Below are 15,880 nucleotides of genomic sequence, written 5' to 3'. Positions count from 1 at the left end.
AGATTATAGACATCATTTCCTCTAAATAAACACCGACCTTATTGGATACATTGAATGATTCTGCTGGTAAATTTGGTCATGGACATCTGAACTCTTCGTATACGCTTCATCATAACAACTTAGCTTTGTTAATATACAGGTCATTATTTAATATAGCTTGCATCTAATAACTTTTTGACAGGAGATTTCACAACGTGGTTCTGGGCCCTGTGATGAGACCCTGAATTGTGTGATGTGAATTTTAGCCACGCTAACCATGTTATTATTATGAATCCCATTTCACATCCCATTTATAATTTACAACTAACAGCTCCCTTGTTCTTTTCAGTAAAGGAAGGCAAAAAATAAACACTTTTGATCAAGAAAGTCTTTATTGGTGTGGCATCAGTACTGTCAGGTACTTGCAGATTTGTACAGACTGACAAAATATTTTCAATCAAAAGAGTGCATTTAATACCTAAAATGGACTGCACAAAGTAAACGCAATAGCCATGAACAAGACATTATGTCCTATAGAGTGATACATACACAATAAGAGAAACAATGGTAGCGAGTTGACTAAAATGCAGTTCACTCCTCGATGCTGTTAAATATAACGTTAGTCGTATGGTGGCTGGACATTCTCATTGGACTATTAGAAATGTATAAATATGCCTTCATTAAGTTCATGTGCAAATGGGATCGGTTGTTTCTTTAAATTTGATTGATAATGAACAAATATCCCTAGGAACAGAATCAAGGCTTTTATTCCGGTCTGTTTTGAAGATCAAGAAGAAGCACCATAGTCAGATAAGGTTTGAGATAGTAGCACAATGAATTAAAAAAATCCTTCAACTATTGCACAAAAACAAAATGTCCATATATTGTAGAAAATGTCCATCACAGTATTCATATACAATAAGGACGTCATTAAATACACCCCCACTGCTAAGTAAAAACTGAAATAAGAAGGAACTGTTGCCTAAACAATGAAAACTGTACGTGTGCATGGAAATATTTGTTAATTTCCTCATGTCTATTAGAAAGAATTTAAAGGGCGGGTAGTCTGATAATTTGACAACTAGACAATCATGTTGATGTCATACTAGTACAAGACTTTTATCATACTACTTCTTCTGAACCATATTACTTTGGTGCACAAAATACTGTAATCCACTGATCAAACATGTTAATTCTTTAATTTTTTCTCATTTTCATAAATTTAAGGAATACTGTTTGTAATGCAGTGCTTTCACACCACAATGAATCCAAATGTTAGACACTTTCAATTACACCAGTCACAGCGTAAGTCTAGAATCATGTAAAACAATGTAGTTATATGTGAATAGGAGGGGCCGTGACAATATGTCATTATGGGTCGTGTGTCATAGCAAATGCAGCAATGAGAAAAATTTGATTAGATGGTGTAAAATATTTTAGGAATGCAATGTTTCTTTTATTGTGGAGAACTGATTAGTTACAAGAAATCAGAAGGATGCACTCAATCTACAGTAGTCCCTTACTATCCCCCTACGCACTGTAGGTTATCCTACTGTGAGATTTTAATGAGAAGCTATGAAGTTTGCATTTATTTTGATATAATTTTAACAGTATTAAAGTCAGAGATATTGGATATTTGCTTTATTATTAGGTGTTATTGTGTTGTTTAGCAGTTATCTTTAAACCTTTACAAATGATAGAAATCTATCGTGTATTCAGCAATGAACTCATTATCTCAAGTAACTTTTTAAAACTCAATGTTCAAACACAATGTTCTCAATGTAGCTGTCAAGGAAACAGACACATTACGATACAGCTGTTGCTTGAAACGACATTGACATTGTTGCTTGAAATGAAATGACAAAACACATGAAATCAAACAAAATATATAGCTGTATGGCATTAATAAGAAAAACGACACAGAACTGAGGATTACTCTTTACTGTACGTTATTTGTGAATTTACTAAGTACAAACAACATTTGAAATGTCTCCACTATCAAAAAATGTTGCACTGATCAAGTAGCTTGTGGTACATGAAGAAAATATTGAGGGGATGTATATGAATATGACTGCAACCAGGGGAACACATAACCCCAGAGTCAATGTGATGGACCTCAATGGGAGTCCTAACATTTGGCAAAGTGTGCAGTCACATGGGTAAGTCTTAAAACGGTTACCCACACATTGCAAAATACTTAATAGTCTGATTCCAATAAACAACAACAACTACAACAAAAACTTCAATAAAATAACACCATTACATAACAACATCAACACATAATATAACAGTTATATTAAAATTATAATATAGGCAGAAAATAACAACATTTAAAAGTAAAACAATGGATCAAATCAGATAGTCTAAAGAGAGTTATAACAGAGCTGCTGCATTAATTCTCCATCCTCTGTAGTAAACTTTCTCCGTCCTCCGTGTCGTTCAGTAAGTCTTATCTGACTGCGTTTATGGCAGATGTTACTGCAGGGCACTTAATCGAGGATTTTTCAGGTAAGATGGACTGTTATGTGGGACACAGAAGGAACCCTGAGAAGGATGAATGGATGTATTCGGTGGAGTAGAGGCCATTTGCTTGGTCAGAGGGCATCTGTAGCCAAACCTGGTCATTTTCTTTCAGCTCCAGTACTGCACTACCTGATGCTTGGTCCATATAGCCCTTCTTGTATTCGTCATAGGTGTATGTGGCTGGCACATTGTTTTTGTAGAGTGCCACCCACAGGCTGGTTCCCTTTACATGTACATGATAAGCAAAATAGTAGACTCCAGGAAGAGGGCTTGTGAAGATACCAGTGGCAGGGTTGTAAGCATTTTGCCCATTGTAGAGAGTCCTGTCGAATTTGATTGGCATTCCAGAAGGTGGGAATGGTGTAGTCAAAATAGCAGTAAACGCAGGAGCCACACTGGCGGAGAGCTCGGCCTGACCAAACTGTGGTTTCTCACCATTTGGTTTTAAAATCGTATCACCTCCAATACTTGGCCCTTGAACTGCTGTCTCCTGACCGTTGGAGGGGCTAGGGGGTCCGGGAGGTCCAGGTGGACCTGGAGGGCCCTGCACACCACTTAGTCCAGGAGGGCCAGGTTTTCCTGGAGGTCCTTGTGGACCCAGCATTCCCTTATCTCCTGGCATTCCAATTCCTTGGGGGCCCGGTAGACCTTGTTCACCTTTTAACCCTGGAACACCTTGTGGTCCCATGTGACCAGTTGGGCCTGGAAGTCCAGGAATTCCTGATGTCCCCCGTGGCCCAGGGGGTCCTGGAAACCCATTCTCACCTTTTGGCCCTGGTCCTCCAATCAGACCAGGATTACCTGGCAAACCAGTGCCGCCTGATTCACCTTTAGGCCCAGGCTTACCTGTGGCTCCAGTGAGACCAGGAAGGCCCTTCTCTCCTGGAACACCGTTTTTTCCTGCTAGGCCACTGGGACCCTGATCTCCTCTAAGTCCTGGTAAACCTGGGGGCCCTTGTGGGCCAAGCTCTCCCTTCAGACCAGGTAAGCCATGTTTTCCAGGAAGACCCATTGGGCCTTGTGGACCTGGAAGCCCTTGCGGTCCAGATGGCCCCAGATCGCCCGGTAGGCCTCCTAATCCACGTTCACCTATGCCACCAGGTGACCCTTGTAATCCAGAAGGACCTCTGTCACCTTTTTGTCCTTCAAGCCCTGGTTTACCATACCCAGGAGGTCCAGGAAACCCAGGTGTTCCTCTGATTCCGGGTTCACCCTTTGGCCCTATTGTGCCTGGATTACCTGGTAGACCATCAAGCCCAGGCTTCCCCAAGCCAGCTGGCCCAGGCTGCCCCTGCATCCCAAGAGGACCAACTCCTCCAGGGACACCTTGCTCCCCTGGAGCTCCTTTATCTCCTTTTGGCCCAGATGGTCCAGGTAGCCCATCCAATCCTGGTTTACCCATCCCAGGGACACCTGGAGCTCCTGAAGGTCCTTGAAGGCCATTGGGCCCCCTAGGACCTGGTAACCCTGGTTTACCATTGCCATTTTCCCCCCTGGGTCCTTGTTCTCCAGGAATACCGCGTAATCCTTTTGACCCTGGTTCACCTCTTAGGCCAGGTGTGCCTTTTGTCCCAGGTAAGCCTGGTTTGCCATTCAATGACAGACCTGCAGGCCCAGGTTGGCCTGGCTGACCTGGTATTCCCCGTGGACCTGGCTCTCCCCGAGGACCAACCTCACCATTAAATCCTGAAGGTCCCTTAGGCCCTATTTTTCCTGGTAGTCCTGGTAGGCCAGGCTTTCCAATTCCAGGGAATCCTGATGGCCCCTGAGGACCTGGCTGACCGTTGAGACCAGGTTTTCCTAGGCCTGGTTTCCCTGGTAATCCGGAAGGCCCAGGAGGTCCCCTTGGTCCTGGTTTCCCTTGAGGACCTGGCTCCCCCTTTATCTCCATCATCGGTGGAAACTCTGACAAAAGAAATAAGAGAGAGTTGTTTGATTAAACTAGTCAGTGTTGAATATCAACTCTTTATAAAAAAGTTTGCTGCTTAGGAAATCTTTGCCTAAAACGTATACTGTCAATCAGTGAAAATAATGTTCTTAATATCTTCACAAACATCTTTCTTTTAGACCATCACATTTGTTGTTTAATTCTAAATAAGGTGATTCCAACGTGCTACATTTTGCGCTGTGCTTTGCTCTACAGCGTACAGGGCAGAATAAATGAGTTTATTGACAAAACATAAACAAATGACAAAGACAAGATTCTCCTAACAGCATTTGACCTCTGGGGAATTTTAGCATTGGAACTGCAGTCATCACATTTTACAGTCATGTCATCAAGTCATTGTGCTTAGAATCACCAACTAGTATATCTAAATTTAAACACATCATTCAAAAACACATTCCATTTGGGCCTTTTCAGGTGATCAGAGTAGCACAGATGTGGAGATATGTTGAAGAATATCTTAAAAAAAATGATAACTTAATCAGATTCTCTGACATTGCGACTGGGAAGTTGCACAATAGTTGCACAATTGTTTGAAGCTGATGTACGCTCTTACAGAAAACCGACACTAATTTCACATCCCATGAAATTTTACACAGGATTGACATAAAAATGTTTCCAAACCACGAATGTGAAATCCATTTTCTGTAAGTGAGCTTCTGATTTTCATGATGCAACAAAAAGTCTATGTACCTTTCAGGAAAAAAGTTATTATAACAGGTAGTATTCTACAGTCAAACGTTTGGGCACATGAACTCATTCTTTATCATTACTGTTTTTTATATTGTCTAATAATGTGATCCAAAATATGGAACAGTACGGACTTATAGTATGCTCTGAGAATTGTGAACACATTTGAAGTAGGCTTACTCATAATTGTTTTTGAAATAATTTAAAATATGTGAACATTTTTTAAACGTTTCCCATGTAAACATGTTTGTTCACATAACATTTCTTAAGCTTGAAAACGAATTATGAGTATGATTTTTACGAGTATTATAATAGTAACGTTTGGCTATTCTAAGTGTTAAGCGCCCTCAAGTGGTACAACAATTTATTGCACATGGGCCTAAAATGAATCTGATGGTTGTGATCAATGCTTTACATGTAAATATGCAAAACATACAGTTGAAATAAAACCACGCATCACTTTAAAAAATGATGGCTTATAATGGAAATAAATTGGTAATAATTTAATTTATTTTTGCCTCTCATACAATTACTATTTAAGTATTTACGATTTACAAAATGTAGGCTACAATAATAATACCGTATTCCTTGAAGTACCTCAAAGTACCAATTAAATAATATAATAATCATTATATGTCTCAGTCATTATTGTTTTAGCTCATAAAGCACATCAAGATTACAATAAAAAACATCCTAAATACATTTCATTCCAGTGCTTCATTGCCCTAGAAAAGTAATTTGGTAATATTTTAAGTCTGTGTGTTACGTGACATTCACATGTAAAAATAAAATAATTGTTAAAAATATCACTCACAGAAGCCTAATAGAAGTAATTGCATATTTCAAGTGTCCACTAGATGGCAGTAGGCACTTTCTTACAGAGAAACAACTCACGGTCAGACGGGATTGAAGATATCGTTTAAAACATATATTACACCACGTGCTGTATTAAAGAGTTAATTACATTCATAACTATTTTATGGTTTTACACTAGTCCTTAAAATAATTACAACTTGTAGGATTTAACAACTGTAAGCAGAATAATCCAAAAGCATAACCAGTATACCACCAGTGGTTTGCAGATTGAAGCCTAATACAATAGTAGCCTACATTGATATATAGCCTATTGTACCCAGGAACTTAATTTTTTGTGTGGATGTGTGTGTGTATTTTGGCACAGATACACACCATCGTATATAAAGTAATAAAGCTAACTCACTAAAACACATGTACAAATCTACCGGACGCTAAGAGAGGCAATCTGCCCAAACAGGCCAATCACAGACAATCTATATCAGCGTACTACAGACATGCCAAGATATAAATAGCTATAAACAGAGAAAAATACAGAGAAAAGTTTTTAAAGGGCTTAACTTATGATCACAGGCATATACCACTAGACACATGGCCTTAATTTAAAACAGTAGATTTTCAATACTGTGCCATTCCAGAATTAGCTGGATAGATATTATCTGTACATCTATGTACATTAATAATTATCCTTTGATGAGAATTTGAACTTCACCCTTTACCCGTGAAACAGAAACCAGCCAGAGCACATCAGAAAAGAGAGCCTTCGTTCTGACACCTACACTTGGCTTTCTCTTCAGCACAAGGCTCTCTTGATTCCTCTTGCTTGCTTCTGTCACGGCCACGCCCCCATTCCCTCTTTGATTCCCTCCATGGCAGCTTCAGATCTAGAGTATATGGATCTGTTATATTTTGCACCAAAGGGAGGTGATTCAGCGAACCATGCCCCTCTCTTCTCTTCTCCCTCTTTGACACACTCACAATGCCCTCTCAAATATCATAAAAGGGAGAGAGGACACTGAATGGCAAACCGCTCTTGTCCACCTCGAAAGCTTTCGGTCTGATAAACTTCTGGCTCGAGTCCCTGACTCCTTCCAGCCCGAAGAATCTCAATTGCTTGGTATTGAAATATTCGCTCATATCGACTTCCATAAATATTTAGCCTTATGGATAATACTGACAATGTGTATATGAATGATGTCGTCCGACAGACAGACTGATCTCCTGTAGTTTTAAAAGGCTCTCAAACAGTACTTACCAAGATACTGGCCCTTTCCTTCTCTGAACGGTGGTCCGACGGGCCCTTTCATCATGGGCTGCACGTATTTCATCTGAGGCATGGGGGCGTAACCTCCGCCCAGGGCATGTTTTCCCAGAGTTAGCAGGACACAGAGCAGTGCCAACATTGTCATTGGCCTCTGGGGTCACAAGGTTCAAACTGCAAAAAGAGAGAGAGATAATCGATTCACTGTTTGTTCCTTTTTGGAGAAATAAAAGTTCTTTTTTACGTCACATTCCACTCAAAAGCCAATTGTATAAACATCTGAAAGCAATATTTAACACATCGGGGTCACCCAAGTGCATGAGCACCAAAGCCTGTTGGATTTATAACAACTAAACAGACGGATCATCTGAGCAATCAGGCATTTGATCGAGGTCTTCAACTTTTCTTTACTCCCAGTCATTTTTGGATACCTCGATTTGGTTTCGAAATTCCCTTCATTTCCCTGTTTATGTTGGACTTGCCAATGCGCCTTGTTGGTTTTCAAAGTCCTACGGCAGTCAGCATTACCGCCAGTAGGTGTAATATTGAGTGACAGTGTCATGCATAAACACCACACGGACTACAAAATAACTCTCAACACCAGTCCAAAACTGCAAAAGCAAAGCCCTTCATGTTAAACATTACAAGCAAAATATTATTATAGGAATCATTTCAACACTCCATGGAAAATCACAGAATATCTCAACAGTTGTTCAGACAAGGAGCCTCGTCTGAAAGTACATGGTTTCATTTTGGGGCCTGCGGAGATGCTTATGCCACGAGGGTCTTCCCACACAGCTGGCTAAGGTGGGGTTATTGAATCCATTCAGGTTCAAGCCTGGGCAAAAGATACGAACGCTCCGTGTTCCTTATGTCTGGTGGTTTGTTTAACCAGTCATTCCATGAGACAGCTGTTTGCTTTAATTTACAGCAGGAAGGAATGATAATAATTTCATCCTCATGTTCCTCGTACCAAATATTTACACATATCTGATCAGGTGAATAGTATCAATGCAAGTCTATCCTCGTTGCAAATGAACCCTTAATCTACCAGAGAAACATAGTCTTACCAAGAAGTTAAAGAGATGTATGAAAATTCTTTCACAATTTATTCACCCTCATGTCATGCAGAACACAAAAGAAGATATTTCGAAGAACATTGCTAACCAAACAACATTGATCCCCATTGACTTCCATTGTATGGACACAAAGCCCATCAGAACAAACCTGCAACCCATTTGTGGGTCATGACCCATCCCTTGAAAAGCCCTTTTAGCTAGTTTTAGCTACTTTCTCCCCTGGATGAGCCGTCTCTCAATCTAATTTAAAGTGACAAGTGGTTTATTGACAATTCTGCACACGCTGTTCTCCCAAGAGCGCTCAACCCGTGAAGCCTCTGGGACAGCCTAAATACTGCTGAGAGAAGCTGTCTTAAATTCTGTCCAAAAAGACATGGACATCTTATCCGTAGCCTTCATAGTTTACAGGCATTGGTTTGCCGCTCTCAGTGGACCCAGCCAAGCCAAGACACATTCATAACCTACCTCACTTCCTTTTTCAATGTGCTGTGACAGCTGAACTCTCCTCTCATAACCACAGGCTTGAACACAAAACCTTAATAGTCAGTCTGACTGGATCTAAAGACATGAGACCCACAGGTCAGCTCAGCTTTCTCCACAGTGGCACAGCTCAACAAGAGACTCTTTAATCTCTAACCAAAGGTTAATTGTGCCCCCTTCTCCAGTAAAACCCCTACATTTTACAGGTAAAATATCTAAACAACCTTAAAAGAAGATACGTTTACTTGAAAAGGGTTTTAAGACATATATAAAGTTTTTTCGAACCACATTTTCTTCTTTTAAGCCTAAGTCTATATTGTAGAATGTAACAGATTGCCTTATGATTTCTGCGGAAAGCAGTGTGCTTCAGAGTTCAGACTATACAGAAACTTTATATTTAAGAGTGTGTTATGTAGACTATAGACACTTACTTTGGTGGTCATACTTAATGATTTTATAGATGGTTTCATCTTGACAACATAAACAAACGTTACTGCGCACGTGGCCTTTCGTAACCCCAACTGAACTTCCGGTTCACATGTACAAACAATAGCGTGCCTGTTGATTTTTTCTGATAACAATCAAAAGAAACTAAAAAGGCAAAACTAGCCTCTTCAATATTTTTTATTTAGACACCGATACCAAGCTCAGCCGCTAAATGTTAATGTACCATATGGTTTGTTTAAATGCGACCGAACTACAGGACCCATTCAACAAATTGTTTACTTAATAAAATGAACATACAACAAAATTCAACCAACTGTTTATTGAATACAATGAATATACAGTAAAATAAGAATACAAATTGCTATTAACATACATTAAATATAAATAGTTAATATCATTAGAAACTAGCCAAACACAAATCAGAGGTTAACTGGGGGTCAGGCATATCCGATGAAATGGTCTATAAAATGAGCATTCATAGCTGTCAATCATGGAATTAACTTTATACACGCTGCATTTCTGACACACATCTTTATTATTGTGGCCAGAAATGCGGTGTTTTCAACAAAGTCCTAATTTGCATACTATCTATCTTAAATAGAATTTGAAAACAGAATAAGTATATCCAAAATCATTGTATGCTGAAATGACTATTCTTAAAGTAACTGGATGTTCTGTTTCTCAATATACATTCAATACATTTACATTTATGCATTTGGCAGACGCTTTTATCCAAAGCGACTTACATTGCATCTTACTATACACTAGTTTCTAAGTATTTGCAATCCCCTGGTCTTGAAACCACGACCTTGGCGTAACCACTGAGCTACAGGAAAACATACAGGACTACGCGTTAGTTAAATTAGCATATTTAATTATCTTTTATGCCTGAATGGTGACATCATAGAATTAATCATAAGTATTAATGACTAAACAACATTTTAATATAGAATTTCTATCTTTTACTAACAACCACAATATTTAAGTATTTTAAAACCATATTGTCTTTGTTTTTTAATCATCTTATATTACTATTATCATCTATAATGCATGTAAAGCTGCTACAACTGTGAAAAGCGCTATATTAATAAAATGTCATTGATATTTCCCACAGCTCGATTCAATTTGAAGTTGATGAACTATCATTTTAATGTATAGCTCCACAATGCAACATTTTAAGATTTTTATTTGATATTGATTGGATAACAGTATATATAAATATAGTAAAGGACTGCCTTTTTACTAGAACTAAAATAATCACTGAAAGTGTGTTTTGAAGTGCAGTGATTGGTACAGAGACATTAAAACAGATGTGTTTCTGAAACCTATCCAAGACGTTTACAAGGGCAAGCATGCAAACAATACAGTTCACAACATTTGGTTTGTGCCTGTGTTGAATTAATGGCAAACTAAAGAACTAATATAGAAACATGGCAGACTGTGAAACATGGCAGAGCACATGTAGAACCACATCTGAAGTGAAACTGGTCCAACTATGAAACAGGCCAGATTGAGCAGACATCAGTCCTGCTGTGTTTTCCCAATCATCTGGACTCCAAACAAGGCATTATGTTGCTTTGCCTAATTCACCGTGGTTCTTTGACGTTTCCTCTTTTATCATTTAAGCTTTTTTATTGTTATTATTACTGTAATTTAGACTCAGACTCTACTGGACTCTGGAGGGACAATTTTCAGCTTTGCCCTTGCCTTGAAGCCCTTCTGACCGTGTGTAGTGTGATCTCTCTTTATTGCAACCTTGAACACATAGCTTTGCGGCTGCTGTCTTATTTTACGGTCGTGTAAGGATGTGCAGTCCCGAAAAACATGAGCTAGCTAGCCTGTGTGATTAGTCACGTCTGTGAGAGCATCTGTGTTTGCGCTCGCTATGAAATACTTGCTTCCTCCTAGTTCTCACATGCAGCCATTTCCCCCTCCAGGAAAAACATGATCACAAGTCAGAGAACGAGCAGAAATGCCAAGAAAGAGAGAAAGACAGACAGAAAGACGTAAGCAAAAACAGAAAACGAGAGTACTGGTGGTATAGCCTGCTTGAATAATTTGCTGTCATTGCTTTGGGGGGTGAAACATTCTCGGGGGTTGTGGTATTGTGGGAAGGGCAATTTAGATGTCTTTAACTATGTGCCCTGCTTTGAGCAGGCGTCTTAACACTTAAAACGATCGAAATCAGACATTACCCCTGTTCCACGGGCCGGCACAATCTGTTTATCTAATGTTTTTCTTGAAAAGCTCTGCAGACACAGTAAAAAAAGTCTCACGCAATCTGTCTGGCCAAGAGCTAAGCCGTGCATGTGCACACACACCCGCAAACCGTGTTTACAGCACACAGCTGAGGTCGAAAACATAGATATGCACACAATGATGGGCGACTGCCAAATGTCTGCAATGCAAAAAAGTAAGGAGCTTCTGCGTAACCAAAGCCATTCACAACAACTGAAGGTAAAGCCATCCAAAAAACAATAAAAAGGTCCAATTTGGCAAATGGGGTGATAGTTTATCTGAAACAGATTTATATAAAAGGGAACTGAAATCACTTGCACACAAGAATTTACGGTAACAGCTACCAAAATTCAAAACAGAAGAGAAAATGGTTTTTCGTGCAGAACGGGAAATTAGGAAGAATTCGCCCCAGTCTTTGAGACATTACAAACTTTATGGCTTTCCCATAGTACGACGGCCATCAAATCAGGAAAATAAAACAAGAATAACAATCCCCCACGACTAAAAACAAACTTTAAAAGCATATTGATGTAATTCACCACTAACCAGACCTGTGAAACTGAATCCTTAAATGGAACGTTCTCGCACAGGCCCTTGTAGAAAAACATAAAACGTATAACACATTAATTTATGCTACAACACTTACTCTTACTGCATGTTGGCAAAAAATTAAGGCAAACAGACCCACCGCTGCAGGGGCCAAAAACTACTTACAGTAATCTCTAATAACAACACGGGAGCTCAGGTGGTCACCAAGACACCAAAACCAGAGAGCCATAAGTAAATAGTTCAAAAGAGAGCTATGCCCACTTTTCATCACCTTAAATCTCATGGTTCTTGCTGAAAGGTTAGTGAAATGTACACTTTACTTCTCCAATAAACCCACAGAGAGCCCACAGGGCCATGCTGAGGCCCTCTCAGGTGCATAGCATTTGCTCGGTAGACAATACAGATGTGCATGACTGATCTTAAAGAGTTTTTGAAACTGATATTCACATACAAATATTGATTCTGAGGGTTTTTGTACTTTTTCAAAAATGCAATCTAAGCCTGATGAATGTAAAAATATTGTGCCTCTTTCACATATTAAATCACTAGAATCTCACACAAAAGTGTAATGAAAGCAGCACCCATGTCTCAGATATGTCTCCCGAGAAAAAGACCCAGAAGTCTCACAAACATCTCAGAGATCTTAAAAATGTCACAAACTGAGTCTCAATTTGGCCAAATGTACAATCAAAAGTCAATATTATGAAACAGCTCAATATGAACTCAAACAATATCACAGCAAAAATTTTACTATTTCGCGAGGTGGCTAATTTTGGCTAATTCGTATGAATACTTCTCATTTGTACATTTATAGTGTGTTTTGCTTTCGCGCCAGCGATGTGAAGTTTAGGGGCTGGGCTTCAGTATAGCTTTTTTCTGGTACAATGTAGGCCTACAAATTCACACGACTTAGTAAAATAGTTATGAATTCCAGTGAGATCAGGTAAAACCTTTCTCATCAAATTTATTAAATCCAGATTATTTTCTCCTTTACAATTATTTTACACCTCCATATGCTTATTTAACAGTTTGCAGTCTCATTTGTTTATTTTTATTTCTTCCAAGCAATTGTAAGATAAATTGTAAGTTCATACTCAAAATACGAACAACTTCTTTAAGAACTCCATGAAATCTCCCGAGCTACGAAAGAGCAACTTCTGAGCAATAACATTTTCTCTAGATCATCCCTAAAGGTCACCAAAGATAAAACAAGAGCTTTAAGTAAATAAAATATCCGTAAACACACACGCACAATTGAATTTGTCACTCTTCCAACGTAAACAAACACGAATAACTGAATATCTGAACTCAAAGACACAAGTTAAGTAAGAACGTGTCTGTGTGTGGTATGAGAGCGTGTGGGTGTGTTTACACAGCACGGGAACATGTCTGGATGATAGACACCGCACTTATTGAGTCAGTGAGAAAGGAGGAAATTGAGTCTGAGAGTTTTATTCCATAAATCAACTTTTCAGCATGCGTTAAATCTCAGGAGGAACCGAATGGTGCTTAACCTGCGACGGCCTTCCTGTCTGCATATCCCGTATCGTTCGCTTTTTTCTCCGTGCTGGGTTGTGCTGACATGTAGACTACCTTAGTGACCATACAGTGTTGAGCAAACATTTATAAGTGTGGCGCTCATTTCATAGGCCAAGCATTTTCACTGTTCGTAGGACGAATGAATGGCCGTCGTGACCTGCCCCGGTGAGGATATTAAAACGGAGGTTTCACTAAATTGGTTCTCAGGACGTGTTTCTCAGACATGTTGACCATTTATATGTAGCTGTCCCCCCACTGTGACCACATTTAACAGAATCGTTCAATAAATCATCCATTTAATGCTGTCAGGGTCCTGCTGAGGCTCTTAAAGCTGACACTGACCCTATTTTTTTCCTCACCTCTATCTGAGGGGCCTCCAGCCTACCCAAGGGCCATGTTGAAGTTATGCAATGGTGCTAAAGCTAAAGCTCTTGTCAGGTTAAGTGAATAAATGGGAAACTCAAGTGGTGCTCTACTTCTGTTTCAGCTACTTCAAATGGGGCGTCCTCAGAGACACGGCAGGGGCCACTGACTCAGATGTTACTCTTTTATACGTTTTTGGGTATTCCGATTCATTGCAGATGCTGTTGTCCAAAAAGTGACTTGAGATAAGGGAACATTTGGAATGTTGCCTAAAGAGGTGACAATAAACACAGCAAACCAAGCTCAGCTATGGATAGTATTAAAGTTAAAGAAAGAAATGAAGAGCAAAGAAGAGTTTGTCAAGAATGCATGTCAAGTGTATATGAAAAAGGTATGTATTCAGTTGTTTCATTCATGTACCATTGGTGCTTTGAAGGGAAATAAAAACATACTTGCTGACAAACAATAACTATATTGGACAAAAGTGCAAACAAACAACTAAACAAAATGAGGTCAATGAGCAAGAATTGAAACAACAAATGAAGAGTTTGGTTTCAAAATTATTTTTTATTGTGTTATCATGTTAGTTAGCTGTATTTATGTAGCTATTACATAAAAAAACAAATTAAGTTTGATATTACTTGGAATGCACAATAAAAAACATGATTTTTTAAAACGGAGTGATCTCATTTTGGAACCAAACTCTTCAAATACATCAAACAGTAGTAGCCCATGGATCTAACTGTTTTATAAATGCACATAACATTTTATGCTTTCTATTTTTTTGTCAAAAAAAATAAAGCTTTGACATATTTGGCAACAACGAAGTTTTGTGCCTTTACCTTCTCATGGATTGGGGTGTGAATGGAAATATGTTTCTCATGTATATCAGATTAATGTCAGGAATCGGGGGGTGGAAGAACCCAAGTGCAGGCAGCAGCGAAGGGGTTAAACAAAGACTTTAATAAGAGACAAATTACAAATAATACACCCACGACAGGGGTGGGAAAACTGAACTGAGGCACGAATCAAAAACAGAAAACAAAGACTTCCCACGAGGGGGCATAAAACAAAAGACAAATACTTAACGCTATAACTAAGACTTACTAAAACATGCATCAAAACAAGGCGCAAGGGCATAATCAGAAAAGCCATGGCTGAGGAACACAACATGGAAACAGGTACAGGCAAGGGAACATGTACAACGTACAAGCACAAGACAATAGACAAGAGGACATTATATAGAGGGACTAACAAAGGAGATAACAATGGGCAGGTGTGGGTAAAGACACAAGTGGAAAGCAATACTAGGAACGAGAGGGGCGGGGCCAAAAGACGAGACTGGAGAGAACGCATATTGTGTCCTGATTGACAATAATATGTTTCTCTCCACATAAAACACGTGGGTCTGTCATGATTCTGCCCCTAGACCGGAAAATCAAGACAAGAGAAGGCAGAATCATGACAGATTAAACTCCAGCTATCTTCCCCATGAGGAAATGTTCTCTTAAGCACAGTATACATCCACACTATTCATCTTAACTGTCTTTCTTGGCTCTGCGAATGATGCATGTTCTTTCTGTAGTCCCGGGAATGAAGCAATGTATCTTGCACATGCACATGTCTCCACATACACACATGTATAAAAGCATGCACATGGAGTGAAAGTTTAGGTTTCATCATCAGGGCCTTTAGCACAGGTGCTTCTACAGCTTTGGATATAATGGAGAAATGCTTTTCTGCCTCATTTTAATCCGGAATTGAGGCGTGGGGTTGAGAGCACTCCAAATCAAAGACACTTTGGTTTGTAAATGTTGGATAATCGTTCCAAATATAATCCCAAAATCAGCTTAGTTCAGGAAAACACAGACATTCTTTCCTATTCTGCGGTAATGTATGAAAAAGAGGTTTAGATTGATCAGGAACTGATATAATAATACAAACTACTTTGAAAAAAGATGATTTCTTGATGGT

At 39.2% G+C, this 15,880-nt stretch overlaps 1 protein-coding gene across 1 annotated transcript in view; it reads right to left on the bottom strand.

Annotated features, from left to right (window-relative positions):
- Window positions 1–356: 356 nt before the first annotated feature.
- col8a2 (collagen, type VIII, alpha 2) overlaps window positions 357–15,880 on the bottom strand; it is a 47,876-nt gene continuing 32,352 nt past the window's right edge. The window contains exons 2-3 of the mRNA XM_079485260.1: window positions 7,206–7,385; window positions 357–4,407 (exon numbers count right to left, since the gene is read on the bottom strand). Coding sequence (XP_079341386.1) covers window positions 2,501–4,407; window positions 7,206–7,359 — 2,061 coding nt within the window. The 5' untranslated portion in view covers window positions 7,360–7,385 and the 3' untranslated portion in view covers window positions 357–2,500. The remainder of the gene's footprint in view (window positions 4,408–7,205; window positions 7,386–15,880) is intronic.

Source organism: Barbatula barbatula, assembly GCF_947034865.1.
Source record: "Barbatula barbatula genome assembly, chromosome: 21".
NCBI classification, from domain to species: Eukaryota; Metazoa; Chordata; class Actinopteri; order Cypriniformes; family Nemacheilidae; genus Barbatula; species Barbatula barbatula.
This window is presented reverse-complemented; position numbering and strand designations above follow the sequence as displayed.